This window comes from Jaculus jaculus, chromosome 5, assembly GCF_020740685.1.
Source record: "Jaculus jaculus isolate mJacJac1 chromosome 5, mJacJac1.mat.Y.cur, whole genome shotgun sequence".
Lineage (NCBI taxonomy): Eukaryota > Metazoa > Chordata > Mammalia > Rodentia > Dipodidae > Jaculus > Jaculus jaculus.
In genome coordinates, this window is record NC_059106.1 from 7,556,945 (window position 1) to 7,571,695 (window position 14,751).

The window sequence follows — 14,751 nt, forward strand, 5'->3', positions numbered from 1 at the left end:
CCAGGTGGAAGAAGGAAATTATGTAGAATTCCTTTTTTGCTTAGGTCAAAAGCCTCCTGGGAGACACCCCCTCCCCCCTTTCCAGCAAAGAAGGAAGCTGAGATTCCTCAAACACCGAAACCCATCCCTAGAACTCACATATGCCAATTCTAGAAGAATTGGCACACCTTCCACAGCTGTTCTGGGCCTCTGCAGCAGTCTCTCTCCACTAGAGTCCCAAGGGTGTGGACTAGATGAGCCTCACTTCCCCTGGGCTGGACTCCTCTTTAAAAGCAGAAGGCAGAGGGAGGGCGAGAGGCTCAGAAGCATGAGGTCAGTATGGAAAGAAAATGGACACACACACCAACAGAACGCTGGCTAGCAACAGAGGGGCTTTTCACAAGTTTCTTTATGAAATTAGATGTCATTTCTGGCTTGGAGAAGGTACAGTGCAAGAGTGACTGTCCATGCCGCTGGCTCCCGTGGCCTCGGCACCGACGCACAGGCCTGGCTGCGGTCCCCTGCCAGCACTGGGGCCAGAGCAGCAGGTCTGGATGCCGGGCCGCAGAACGCAGTCCTATGGCTTCTCAGGCTCACTAGGGTAAGGCAATCTTCCTGTGTCACTAACAATTACTTTTCTCCATTGTTAGAGAGACAACACGACTAAGTCCTCACAGGAACCAAGTGTTTCTCGGTCACCCCATGATTACACAGCACATTCAGACCCAGGTACTTGGGTGGGTGGCTGGCTGGCTGGTTTTGTTCTCGCTGCACATGTCACAAGGGAAGTTGCATGTCCTTCAGCCGGCGGTGTCTAAAGAGGGGCCAAAAAGCAGAAGGGCAACTGTGAGCCAGACTTTGAGCACAGAACTCCTGGTTCATTACCCTCGGAAGTTGCCAAGTGGCCTGGTACCACCAGCTGGACCAGGTGCCTGAAAGGCCAGTTTGGAGAGCAGAGGGGACACACCCCAGTTTTTCAGGTGGCTGATGACCAGTCTCCTGCCCAGAGACCATGAGAGTGGAGGTTATTAGCTTTCCAAAGAAGACTCCAGAGTCACCAGATAGCTCTGCATGTTGGCCTGCTCAGTGGAGTTGAGGCTGTCAGGCTACTGTCAGTGGAGGCCTTGAGCAGGTCCAGAGTGTGGACCAAAGCAGAGATGAGTGCCCACTCAACACCACACTCCAGTGGGGAAGAAGTCAGGGACCAGCACACCAGAGGCACCCTGGTAAGGCTCTGGTTCTTTGTTGACAGAACGGGCAGAGGGCCAGCTGCAGGAGACCTCAGAACACACTGGGGCTGCATGTTCACAAACCGCCAGGTCCGTTCTGGCTCACTTGCGGAAGGGTGCCAGTCGGCTGATGCTGTGCCAGAAGGTGGACGGCTTCCGCCTGGGTTCTGCCAGCACCAAAACCTGCTGCTGGGGCCAGGTGGTGGGCAACGCCGGGTGCTTCTGGCGGGTCAGATAGCTGGGCCTGCTGATGACTGGGCAGAGACAGCAGGGGTGTCACATGGGTCGGGGGGGGGAGGGCCCCCAGGTAGGGGATGTCTAGTATCACCTACGGAGACAAGATGTCTCGAGAGGCCCTAAGCATGCCTGTCAGCAGCTGGAGAAGGGAGCCTGGTCACTCTTGATACCAGGTCCGCTGGGTCAAGGGCAAAGCCCCACATCCATGGCCCTTACCCAACCTTGGGGGACACGCATCAGCAAAGGGCAGCAGCACCTCCAAGGACCCAGACACTCTGGTTTGGGGGTCAGGGATGGGGTGCAGTCAAGGCCAGACCTGCCCAGGAGGTGGGACTGTCCCCCATTTTACCTTTAGGCTTCCCTGTGGCCTGCTGCTTGCTGGCGTTGAGCATGGCCTGTTTCCTCTGCAGCTCAGTGATGGAGAAGCCTGAGGAAAGCATGCGTGAGACACTGCTTCCCTCTCCTGCCCATGTGCTTCCTCGGGCTGCACCTCCAAGTCTGGGTGCTGTCCTCACGCCAGTGCCCAGATCCCAGGAGGCCTCAGCCTGGCACAGCTGAGGCTGTTCCCTCCCCTGCTCAACCAACCCCGCCTTGCTAGCCGGAGGAGGGGACAGATTCACTGAGGCCCTCCACCCATCCCCTCTCTCACCCACCCTCCCTCCCCTTGACATCTGTCCAGGGTCGGAATCCTCCCCACTGTAGGGGAGCTGGAAAATAGCAAGGGAAGAGGAGGTGATACTGCTTACTGGGTGGGGAAGTCTGCAAAGCAGTACCCCCGGGCTTGAGCAGCTGGAAAGCGGCTCCTTTTGATACCAACGGGTGGGGTGAAGCTCACAACCCCCCCACCCCAACTCCCGCAAACCAGCAAACCCATGCCATGAAACTGACCATGGAAAAAGAGCCAGTCCTGCCCGTGGGGTGAGGACAGCAGAGCCTGTGCCCATGCCGGGCCAGGAGGCTTCAAGAGCCAGACCAAGGAGAGGCCTGCAGGCTCATGGTGTCTCATTCAAGGTGGCCCCGACCAGCCGGCGGGTGGACCCCGGGGAGCAGGCAAAGCGCAGCAGGGCCTCGCACCTGTCTCCTGGTCCAGCCGCACCTGCTCCCTCTCTCTGGCAAAGGCCTTGAGCCAGCGCTGCTTCTGCTCTGGCTTCCTGGCACACAGTAGGTGGCTGTCCCCCGAGGCCCCGCAGAACAGGCGGAAGGCGTTCTTGACGCTCACGTGGAGGTCTCTGTCCTTGCCATCCTCCACGTCCACCACCTCCAGCCTGTCCATGTCCAGCCGGCCCTTGTAGTACAGCACGTCCCGGCGGAGCAGGTCCTGCCAGAAGCTGCCCTGAGCCCTGCCATCCAGCGACCTGCCTCTGCCTGTGTCCTTAGCCCACCCCGCTTTCCCCACCCAGGCGCCTCCCCAGCCTTGCTGGGCCGCAAGTGGGGGAGCCTTCTCTCTGAGTGTCCAGCCACCGGCTGGCTGAGGGCAGTCCACAGGGTCTGCTGAGCAGACAGCCTCAAACTAAAACAACGCAGGGCGGCGCCAGGAGAGAGTACTGTGGACCAGGGCTTCATGGATGGGGGTCACTGGGCCACATTTTGAAAGGGGCAGAATCTAGCAGCAGAGAGGCACCTAGTGATGCGGGGAGCAGAGCCTCGGGCTGAGGCTAGGAAGGGAAGCGGAGGCTTACTGGTAGCTTGAGTAGGCAGGGGCCTGGTCAGGAAGGAAGGTGTTCTCAACCGCAGACAGCCTCCTCGGGTCCTTGTCCTCCCACTTCTAAGGACCTGACTGTAGCTCTCAGGGGACAGAGACCAGCCAGCAGAGTCCAGTGGGGTCCTCTGCTCTGAGGGGCTGCCCCCGACCCTCAGCGTGCCCCACCTACTCTACATGACACGGACCCAGCAGGGCCAGAGCCCTCGGATACCTTCTTGCAGTAGATGAGCTGGCGGTCAAAGAGAAAGAACATTCTGTGCTGACTCTTGGCTTGAGGCTGGGTAACACGCGTCAGCTCCCCCGAGTAGATGAGTTCCGAGCTCCTAACCAAGAGATCTTCCCCCTGGGGGAACCCAAGGAGAGCCGTGAGCCACGCACACCTTGGGCTGTTTGTGAGTGGGGGCTTCCCACTGCACACCCACAGGACCAAGCCAAGGCAGGAACAAAGAGCCTGAAGCCCAAGGACGGTCCCCGGGTCTCTCAGACGTGGGGTGAGGAGTAGAGGGTGGGCAGGTCTGGCCTATCCTTGCAAAACAGGACCTCACTGTGACTAGTGGCCCGATAAAGGAGCGCTGGGAACATATGGATGATCTGATGAACACGTGACGTTGGTGTAAAATTCACAATGATTTTTCAAACAACATGAAACAATGTAAAATATTACTCATTTTATGTTGAAATACTGAAATCTTTTGGATACACTGAGTTAAATAAACCAAGTGAATTTCACTTTTTTTTTTTTTTTTTTGAGGTAGGGTCTCATGCTTGCCCAGGCTGACCTGGAACTTACTCTGTAGTCTCAGGCTGGCCTTGAACTTTTGGTGATCCTCCTACCTCTGCCTCCTGAGTGCTGGGATTAAAGGCGTACACCACACCCAGCTGACACCTTTTCCTTTTTAAACATGGCTACTAGAAAGTATAGAATCCTAGGGCTAGGGAGATGGCTCAGCAGTTAAAGGTGCTTGCTTATAAAGCCTGTCAGCCCAGGGGATGATTCTCCAGTATCCACATAAAGCCAGATACACAAAGTGGTGCATGCGTCTGGAGTTTGCAGTGACGAGGCCCTGGTGCATGCGCATTCTGTCTCTCCCTTTCTCTTCCCCACTCCCCCTCACTGCTTACAAATAAAGTATGAAATTCTAGCTGTGGCTCACATGGATTTTTGTGTTGTTGTTTTTTGTTTTTTGAAATAGGTCTCACTGTAGCCCAGCCTGTCCTGGAATTCACTCTGTTCTCAGGGTAGCCTCGAACTCACAGCAATCCTTCTACCTTTGTTGGGATTAGAGGCATGTGCCACCACACCAGGCTTCACGTGAACTTTTTTAAACAGATATTTTTATTTGCAAGCAGAAAACAATGGACACGTGGGGAATACAAACGGGTGCAGTGCACTGTTTTGAGTCCTGCGGTTTGAATTCCGGCCGTCAGGCTTGTGGAGCAAACACTAACCACTGAGACCTCCATCTCCCCTGCCCCTCATGTGATTCCTTAGACAGTGCTGCCCTACAGAAATACTGGAATACGCCTCTGCAGCTCATTCTGTTCAGTACCTGAAGAACCACCAGCCGCCCTCAGATGGTAACCAAGCCCTGTTCCAGTCTGGTCCCCTCCCAAAATGTCAGTCACTGGAGCTACTGGCTGCTTCCAGTTTGGGAGGACTGAGCTTGTCCGGGCCCTAGTCAGGCATGAGTGTCAGAACCAGTCCACCACACTGCTCAGCTCCCCCATATGCAGGGATCTGAGTTCAGTACAAGGATGACAGCCACGATACTCCAGGATATTCTGTGGCTCATTCTTTCAGGTACGTTCACATCCCAACAGCTGGGGAAGCGCACAGCAGCTCCTCACAGGGGTGAGGAGTTCTCTGGAAGAGGCAGGTTGATAGAGGGGCAGTCCCCCCCGTACCTCTAAGAAACAGGAACGCTACCCTTGGTTCAGGCACCCGTGTTGCCTTTAGAAAGCAAGACTGGCAGATAAACAGCAATGTGCAAAGTCACAAAATTGGGCCGAGGAAGCCCTGGTATGCAGGGATCCATTTTTGGTCACATTATTGGATCTAAACTGTTGGGAGTCTCCAAGTGAACTAAAACTTAAAGAGGTTCAGCCTGTCGCTGGGGGCAGAACTGACCAGCATGCCTTAGAAACAGCTGCTTAGGTCAGGGCTACCCCTAGGCTATTGGTGAGTGAGTTGTATTGCACTCAGAAAGGCCACCAGATGCTTGTCTGGTTTCAGGAGACCCCACCACAGTCCCAGTGCTCCCACAAGACCACCTGCTTGCCAACCACCAGTGTCTGTCTGTCCCAGGAGTCTCATAGCTCCGTTTCTGTTCTGAACTTCTTGGGCTTTTCAGGGGCAGGAACATTTTTTGCAGGTGGGGTGGGGAAATGTTTATTTTGGCTTATAGACTCGAGGGGAAGCTCCATGATGACAGGGGAAAATGACAGCATGAATGGAGGGTGGACATCAACTCCTGCCCAACATCAGGTGGACAAGAGCAACAGGACAGTGTGCCAAACACTGGCAAGAGGAAGCTGGTTATAGCACCCATAAGCCTGCCCCCAACAAGACACTGTCTCCAGGAGGCATTAATTCCTAAATTGCCAACAGCTAGGGACTAGTGTTCAGAACACCTAAGTTTATTATGGGGGAGACCTGAATCACACTACCATACCTCACATGCCCAAAACTCTGAGTTTGAGCCTCAAAATTATATAAAAACAGGTGTGGTGCATATAAGACTGGATGTGTTGGCATTTGCATGTAGTTCAAGACTAGCTTGACCTATATGAGACCCTGTCTCAAAAAAGTAAAAATAGGCTGGGCATAGTGGTGTACACTTTTAATCCCAGCACTTGGGAGGCAGAGGTAGGAGCATTGCCATAAGTTCAAGGCCACCCTGAGACTACATAGTGAATTCCAGGTCAGGCTGGGTTAGAGTGAGACCCTACCTCAAAAAATAAATAAATAAATAGGGCTTGAAAGATAGCAGACTTGGTAAAATGTTTGCCTCACAAAGATGAGGACATGAGTTTGATCCTCAGGATCCCATAAATGTGGGCACAGTAGAGCACACCTGTAAATCCCAGAACTCGGTAGGTGATGACAAAAGGATCCCTGGAGCTCACTGGGCAGCCAGCGTTCCCTATTCAGTGAGCTCCAGTGAGGGTGGCACATGTGTCTGGAGTTTGTTTGCAGTGACTGGAGCCCTGGTGCACCCACTCTTTACCTGCTTCTATCTCTCTCAAATAAATAAACTTTTTTATTTTTTTATTTTTTGGTATTTCGAGGTAGGGTCTCACTCTGGCTCAGGCTGACCTGGAATTCACTATGTAGTCTCAGGGTGGCCTCGAACTCACGGCGATCCTCCTACCTCTGCCTCCCAAGTGCTGGGATTAAAGGTGTGCGCCACCACGCCAGGCAAATAAACTATTTTTAAAACCCACAAAAATAGAAGAGTAAGCCCGGTGTGGTGGGTCCTTGCTGATCACTGCTCTTTGGTGTGTCTGCCGGAGCCCGTGTTTTGTTTGCTTGGTGCAGTTTTTGGTTTTTTTCTCTGCTTGGATCGATGAATGGGAGGCAGCATTTTCCGCCGTAGATGGACCTTCCGCCTGCATCTCTAAGCTTGAAATAAACCCCTTCCTTCCCCCAACTGTCTGATTTGGATGTGCATCCCAGCAACGTGGAGCTGACTGCAACAGTGACCCTTCGGCCGTGACCCCGAGAGTGCTAGAATCCAGGTGTGCACCACCCTGCCCAGCCGCCTGGCTTCTTTGCCACAGTCTCTCACCGAGCCTCCCGCTCGTGATCCAGTCAGACTGGTCAGTGAGCGCAGCAGTCCTCCCTGTCTCTGTCCCCCTCACACTGGGGGTTAGTCATGTGTGGTCACGCCTACCTTTTCACGGGCTTCCCGGGGATCATGGCAAGCACAATGTTTAAGCAAGGATGTCACAGTCCTTTCTGGGCCTCAGGGGGAGGGGTCTCACCTCCCAGTCCTCTATGGAGCTCTGCCACTGAGCAATCTTGTCTATGTTTTCGAGTCTCCGCTTCCGTTCGTTGATGAGCTGGGCCACGTTCCTCATGGCATGCAGGGCGGCCTCCACGTCCTTGAAATCCCTGAGGCAGAACAGACATGGGAGCTTGAAGAGTCGTCCCTGTGGGCTGTACCCTTTGGGTGCAGCCGCCCATCAAGTGCACAGTCCCTGTCCACAAATACAGGTGTGGAGCAGAGCTGTGTTCCTAAGGGTGTCTCCAGCCCGGTCCCTACTCCAGTGACAGCTCACAAGGGCAGGCCTGCCCTCTCCTGGACTGTTTCCCTGGGCCCCCAGCAGGATCTAGCCCACCGCAAATGCTCAACTAACTGGTTGGCCAAAAGCCTTGCAGAGCCTTGGGGATCCGTCCAGCTTCGCGCCTCCTACCTGTGCTGGGGGTGCGTGTACTTGAGCAGCTCGGCCAGCTGCAGGGGGTACTTGCAGATCTTCTGCACTGGGGTCAGCAGGAAGCCATCCAGGGAGATGTCGATCATCTTCTGCAGTAGCCGGCAGGCCTCAAAGAAGTACACATACTTGCTGAGCTTGGAGAGCCGGGAGAGCTCCACACAGGCATTGGGGTGGTTGTTGCAGTACTCGGAGTAGATCTGGAAGTCCGCTTGCTGGAGGGACACAGGTGGAGGTCAGGACAGCCGCCTCTTGTTTCCCCAGGCAACAGGGCACAGCCATGCACTGGGACGGCCAGGAGCCTCTGTATTTCCTTTAGCGGTTTCCCAGTGTCGCTGGGCACAAGCTCTGTAGTCACTAGAGATAGGGAACTCCCCCGGAATGCGTGTGCCCACCCTTGTAGCCACCCAGTTTTTCCCAGAAGGACCCTCATGAGGTATTGACTTTGTATCCATTTTCTTTAAAAAAAAAATGAAATTAATGGTGATAATCTGGTAGGGTTATCAAGACTAAGCAGGGAGGGTTCTGGAAGGTGGAGGGGCAGACGTCCTGGATTGAGTCAAATTAGAGTAGGCCAATCTGCCCCATCAGGTCAGTAGTCCATGAATCCCAGCTGAATGCCTGCCTGCTGCTGTTCAGTCTGTAAATTACACGCACATTCCAGGCCTGCCACTGGTGTCCCAGCCGCCTTTGCCTTGGGCTGTGGCCACAGAAAACCCTTCCCCCAGCGGATGCTCAACGCTTCTGTCCCGGGGCCTTCGCGGACTTGTTTTCCCCCACAGCAGCACTCCACCTCCTACTGCTACTGCAGGGGGCGGGCAGCTGAGCAGACCGCGTTGGGGCCTGGGGCACCTGGTGTGGAAGTTGCTGCAGAGTGGCAGATTGCCTGGGCTCAGGCGGGAGAGGCAGGCTCAGACAGAAGCAAAGATACCAGGGTGTGTGGGGCCAGGGGAAGGTGGGAACTGCCGGCGGGACCTGCGGGAGTGCATGTGCTCACGTGTTCCAGGAAGCAGGCACCCAGCTCACTCAGGTGTGGGCGCTCCCTGTTGAACTTCTGCTCCAGGGCCTTTACAAAAGCCTTCTGGCAGCGGTAGATGTCTTCGATGTTCCCGAAGATGGTGCGTAGCTGCTCCTCACTGAACATGTCTGCGCGCTTGCGGCACTGCCTGACGTAGCCCTGGGGACAGAGGCGACCAGGCTCCCCTCCAGACCTACCCGCCCACCCTCACCCTCGGCATGCCCGGCTGGCCTGCCTCACCTCACAGATGTCGCGCAGGTGCTTGATGTAGTCCCGCTCTGTGCTGAGGATCTCATTGATGACATTGGTGCGCATCTGGTCCTTACTGCTCTGGACCTCCACGCCACCATCCGCAGTCTCACGGGCCCCAGTCCCGGGAAGCTCATCCTCCGAGGGCTCGTCCTGGTTCACCCGCAGCTGCAGACAAGAGCAACCCCTCAGGTCCCTTGTGCCCTGAACTCCGCATAGGGCAGCAGGAAGCCAAGACCAGGGGGATCCACAGGATGCAGGACACACAGGCCCAAGGACTCTCCTGGAATTCCCTATAAGTACCTTACGCTCACGAAGACAGGACAAGGGACAGCGAGTTTGATGGCCACGGCCACTGACACGCCCTCCCCTTCAGAAGACTTTGTTTTCTACCGTGCTTTGACAACAGGAGTTTCTGGACTAGAGCCTGCCATAGTGGGTCACCTGAGCGGGACACAGGCGGCTGGGTAGCAGCACTGCTGGCTCTTCAGCAGACTTGGGGGGCACACCGGGCCCGGGATGACCACATAGGAGGCACACCTGAGTACCAGGGCCTGGGGTCTTCTGCCTGGCATTTAGGAAACTATATCCACATCACTTCTCCAGAAACCAGAGGCAGCCTAGGATGGGAACTGGCCCCTCTCCCTGCAGTCGTGATTCAGTGACTTGACCTGTCCATGACTGGGTCTCCTCTGGTCCCTGTCTCTCCAGGAAGTGTGCCTGTTAAATGGTACACTCTCCCTAAGAATGAAGCTGGGTGTGGTGGTGCACACCCTTAATCCCAGCACTCACTAGGGAGGCAGGCGTAGGAGGATCACCATGAGTTTGAGGCCACCCTGAGACTTCATAGTGAATTCCAGGTCATCCTGAGCTAGAGTAAGATCCTAACTCGGAAAACCAGAAAAAAAGGGGGCGCGGGGAGAATGAACGCTCCACAGTAAATTAGGAAAAGGGGCTGACTGGGTGTCTGAAGTGGTAGTGTTCTTTCGAGCAGCATACTCCCCTTGTGCTTCTGAGCTGCTCTTTCTGGCCCCTGAGGGCTTGTCATGAGGAGCTTGGGAGCAAGGGACAGGAGAGGAATGCACTGGTTCTGCTACCTGAAGCGCCAGGTAACAGCGTTGATGGGGTGCTCTAAGCCCCATCCCGAGGGCCACGGGAACTTCCAAGGCTTCGATTTCTGAGCAGAACCTGAGGCTCTTGGGGGGTGGGGCGGGGAGCACCTGCTGGAACCTCACCCGCACAAAGCTGGCTGGAAACCACCCCTCGCCATCTGCCACACGGCCCCACCACCACTCTCTGTTGGTGGCATCCATCACTTCGATGACATCTCCAGCTTTGAAGCCCAGCTCCTGGTCGTCCATGGTGACATGGTCCCAAAGGGCTTCAGCACAGACCACACTGCCATCACTGATGAGCTGAAAAGAGCCACAGCAGGCAAGTCAGAGGGGTCAGGCTGCCGCGCCCTGCCCCACCCAGCAGCCTTGAAAGGGGTTCCTGCCCTGCTTTACAAAGGAGCTGACAGAGTTGTTCCCCCACCCCCCACCAGGCCAGCAGCTCCTGTGGGGCAGGAGTGTGCACTGGGCATGTCTAGATTGTCAGGGCTCAGTGAGGGAGCCTGAAGTGAGACTGAACCCAAAATCTGATGGTCGCAAGGCTCCCTTCCTGTTCAGCCACATTGTCCTCAGTCCACAGTCTGTACTGAGCAATGGCCTCTCGGCTCCCATGCTGGCTTCGTGGCGCTGGGATAATGTAACAGCTGCCACATGCTCTCCTGGGCACGGGGCTTCCTCTCAACCCTCCGTGCGTGGATTCTTGCACACTTGCACCGCCTGTGAGGTGTTTTGATCAGGTATGACGCTACCCTGCCACCACAGGAGCTGGATCCTGTTTGTCTTTTTTTGTTGTTGTTTGTTTGTTTGTTTTTTTAAGCAGGGACTCATTCTAAGCCAGGCTGAACTCTCAGGACCTCAGTGCTGGGATTAAAGGTGAGCCCCACCATGCCCAGCTATTAGATTTTTAAAATATATTTTAATTTGTTTGAGAGAGAGAAGCAGAGAGAGAGACTGAATGGGTACACCAGGGCCTCTAGCAGCTGCAAACAAACTCCAGACACATATGCCACCTTGTGCATCTGACTTACGTGGGTCCTAGGGAATTGAACCCGGGCCCTTTTGCTTTGCAGGCAAGCCTTAACCAGTAAGCCATCTCTCCAGCCCTATCATGTTTTTTGAATCCTTGCCTCCTGTAACCCAGACACCCACACTAGCTGAGGGCCAGCCCTCTTCAGACTAGATCCCGAGCCCCAAGAATCTGTGTAAACCATCCTAACTACCTCCCTTTACTCCCGAGCTCAAGAATAGGTACTTCTTTCTAAATATGTTTTACTTTTTAAATATTATTTATTTACTTGCTTGCATGGTGTGTGTGTGTGTCTTTATGAGTGCACCAGGGCCTCTTGCCGCCTCAAGCTAATGCCAGATGCATGCATCACTTTTTATTATCTGGCTTTACACATGGATATTAGGGATTTGAACCTGAGCCAGCAGGCTTTGTAAGCAAGTGCCTTTACCCACTGCAACATCTTCCCAGCTCCTTTTATTGTAAATACTTTTATTATTGAAGAGAAAGTATGGGTGTGCTTCTTGCCACTTGCAAAGGCAATCCAGACACATGCTCTACTGTGTATGTCTAGCTTTCTGTGGGTACTGGAGGATTGAATCTGCGTCTTCAGGCTTTGCAAGCAAGTGTCTCTAAGTGCTGAGCCACCTCTCCAGCCTGAAACAAGTACTTCCTGTAGCTGTTAGTTGTGGCAAGCACCTCTTGGTTGTTCTTGTGGCTTCTGTCACGAGTCAACCACTTTATACCTAGCTATAGCAGTCTGTATTGGTCTCTCTGCTCAGATCATTGGCAAGGCTTCCCTCGTCATGTGGACTCCTTCTGGCCCCTTCCCAAGTGACCCTGGTGCATGGAGCTGTGTCCTCCATCCATGGACACCTGCTTTCCTGTGCAGAAGCTTCTGCTTTGTGGGAACACAATGGCCCCAGTGGCTAAGGGTCGAGGGGCCAGGCTGCACAAAGCTTCCCACTGGCCACCCTGACAGGGAAGAACTGGGGCGGAGCACCCCCAAGCCGTGCCCCCCACTACCCACCGCTGCTCCCTGAACTTCAACCCTCGGCAGCCTCCTCTGCCCTGCCCGGGTGCTCTAAGAGAAGCAGGGTGCACGCTAACCCTCACACTGACCCAGGAAGCAGAAGCAGCTCCCAGCCAGCACTGCCCAAGCCTCCACCCCAACTCCATCACCATCTGTGAGGCCTCGGTGCCCATGTCGTGGGAAGGGGGACACGCCCAAGACACTCAGGGAACACTGTGTTATTCCTGAGGGTAGCGGGCCTCCCTCTCTGCGCTCAGCGCCTCTGCACCCAGGACCTCCTGCAGGTGACTGACGGCTGAGATGAGACGGGAGCCGGCACGCCTCTTGCGGTGGGCTTGCGTGAGAGGGTTCAGCGGTGTGGGGGGCCAGTGAACAACATCAGGGGGATGTGGCTGGCCTGGGGCCTGTAACTCGGGCCACAGACCTGGGGAAAGTAAAGCACACACTCTCCTGCATAATTGGCTCCTGCTTTGTGTTAACTGGCCAAGAAACCAGCCTCCGTCCCCAGAGTCCCTCCAGTGAGTGCTGAGAAGAAAGGCCTCTTGGCTGAGAAGAGCAAGCATGAGGACTTGATTTTGGTCCCCAGAGCCCACATCAAGGAGGAGCCCAGGCATGGTGGCTCAGGCCTGTCATCCTGGGCAGTGGAGCCAGGAGGACACCTGGGACTCACTGGGCAAGACAGTCTAGCTTAGCTGGTGAGCTCCAGGCCAGTGAGAGATCCTGACTCAGAAAAAAAAAGGTGGATGGTGCCTGAGAGACGACGTTCAAGGGTGTCCCCTGGCCTCTACACACGTGCCCAGCACACACACACACTGACACACACAGTCCCTCCCCTTCACACGCTCCATGGTCCTTGCTGACAGATGTGGGTACTACACAGGCAGCTACCTACATAGCTTCCGGGAAGGCCACCAGAGGTGTGCAGCTGGAGGCGGGACCTACAAGAGAGACCAGGGCGCTGTGCGCCGTTAGGAACAAGCTCCACACTTCTCAGTGACCGGAAGCCTCTGGAGTGGAGAGACTTGGCCACTTCTGTGGCTCCCGGGCATAGGGAGCCCCAGATAGGTGCGCAGCTGTGAAAGACTTCTCTGTGCCTCAGCAAGTAACATCATTACACATGCATGGCAGTCCAATAGGGTCTCGCTCTGAATTGCATCGTTTCTGGTGTCAGCAAGACAAAATGTGGCTCTGGGAGGCCAGAGACTCATTTCCTAAGACTAATTAGCGACAAGCCCCACTCGTGTGGCAGCTGGGCAACTGTCTGCGCAGAGCCATTCCAGGGGCACCGATGGCTAAGGCCAGGATGCAGGCTGGCTCTCCAGGGCTAGGATAGCAGCTGGCTCTCCAGGGTAAGTGGGAGGCAGAGGCTGACTCTGAGGCACAGGGACCTCTGTGTGTGTGTTGGGGGGGGTTTGTGTCTCTGTCAAGGCAAGCCAGGGGCAGGGGTGCCATCCCTACCTGTGCTTTATGAGATGACGTCTTAACTGCCCTGGCGAGGGCAAACTGCCCGCTGCTGACCATCACCACCACTGAGGCCCTGCCACCTCCTGTATCCCTGTCACATGCAGGGTGGCGATGGCTTCCCACAGAGCTGCCGCGTGGGGATGTGGTGGGAGTTTGCGCTCTGTCACCACCAAAGCAAGCGGGGAGGCGCTCTGCCCTGAGAGACTGCACTTTTATCCCCCCACACACACACAAGGCCTCAAATCCGAAAAGCAAGTGCAGGTGATGTGCGCAGAGGGGCTCTGACGTCCTCCACGGCCGCCCGCAGCCGCTTTTGCACTCCCTGTGGCCTCAGGCACCCCTTTCCAGACAGTCGCCACGGCTTGCAGTCGGTCCCATCCTCAATCACAGAGACTCGCCATGTTGCCCCTCCTCCTCCCCAGCACGGGCACAGACCACAGACTGAAGCGCCCCCTGGCACGTGTGCCACCACACCCCTTGGCCACCCCCAAGACGGCATGCTAGGGAGCACTCCAGATCCGGCCGGACATGGTGCGCACACGCGTGGCGGAAGCCCCCTCCACCCCCATCCCGCGTGCCCAGAGGCTGGAGGGGCCACTCACCCCGCGGTGCCCGCGGTGCCCGCGGCTCAGCGGAAGGCCAGCAGGAAGATGAGCACGGCGTTGATGAGGACCAGCAGGGCCAGCACTGCCGACACCACGACGCGCTGGGCGCCCGGGGGCAGGTTGCAGCGCAGCAGGGCACGCAGGGCGCCGCTGGGCGTAGCGGGGCCGCGCCGGGGCTGCGGGGTCTTGGCCATGACGCCGGGCTCCGAGCACCCCGAGATCCCGCAGCACCCGGCCTCGGCCGGCGGCCCGCAGCACCGGGGAAGGGGGCGGAGTCGCCTGCGCCGGCCCTGCGGGCTCCTCCCGCCCAGCCAGCGCAGTGCGCCGCCCTCCAAGGCCCGCGCTCTCGGCAACCGGCGCTGAGGGCGCGGGCGGCTGGGGCCAGGGTGGAGGCGTGGATTACGGAAGGGAAGGGCCGAGGGGTCGCGGTGGCTCCGCGGGCCCTGCGATCTGCCCTGGACACCTCCTTAAAATGGGGTTGAAAGACCCCAGCGTCCGCTCAGTGGTCCTCACCCTGGACTGGCCAGGCGCAAAGATGGCCCTTGGAGAGGCCCTGGGACCCGAAGTTCTGAATCCTAACCAGGATGACCCCAGGCACCATGTCACAGCCGGGCGACTGCATCTCTGAAAGGCCAAGTTATGTGCTGTTATAAAAACACTCAAGAGTCACAGGCACAGAGGAG

The 14,751-nt window shown here is 56.3% G+C and overlaps 2 protein-coding genes across 2 annotated transcripts in view; both read right to left on the reverse strand.

Annotated features, from left to right (window-relative positions):
- Positions 1–370: 370 nt before the first annotated feature.
- Positions 371–14,751, reverse strand: part of Arhgef4 (Rho guanine nucleotide exchange factor 4) — a 147,514-nt gene continuing 133,133 nt past the window's right edge. The window contains exons 6-14 of the mRNA XM_045151065.1: positions 10,084–10,263; positions 8,840–9,016; positions 8,579–8,758; positions 7,564–7,796; positions 7,132–7,261; positions 3,359–3,490; positions 2,520–2,763; positions 1,795–1,872; positions 371–1,462 (exon numbers count right to left, since the gene is read on the reverse strand). Of these exons, the coding sequence (XP_045007000.1) occupies positions 1,311–1,462; positions 1,795–1,872; positions 2,520–2,763; positions 3,359–3,490; positions 7,132–7,261; positions 7,564–7,796; positions 8,579–8,758; positions 8,840–9,016; positions 10,084–10,263 (1,506 nt within the window). The 3' untranslated portion in view covers positions 371–1,310. The remainder of the gene's footprint in view (positions 1,463–1,794; positions 1,873–2,519; positions 2,764–3,358; positions 3,491–7,131; positions 7,262–7,563; positions 7,797–8,578; positions 8,759–8,839; positions 9,017–10,083; positions 10,264–14,751) is intronic.
- LOC123460888 (small integral membrane protein 39) lies at positions 14,092–14,262 on the reverse strand. The gene has a single exon (XM_045151069.1). It carries the CDS (start codon positions 14,260–14,262, stop codon positions 14,092–14,094), a length of 171 nt encoding a protein of 56 aa, XP_045007004.1.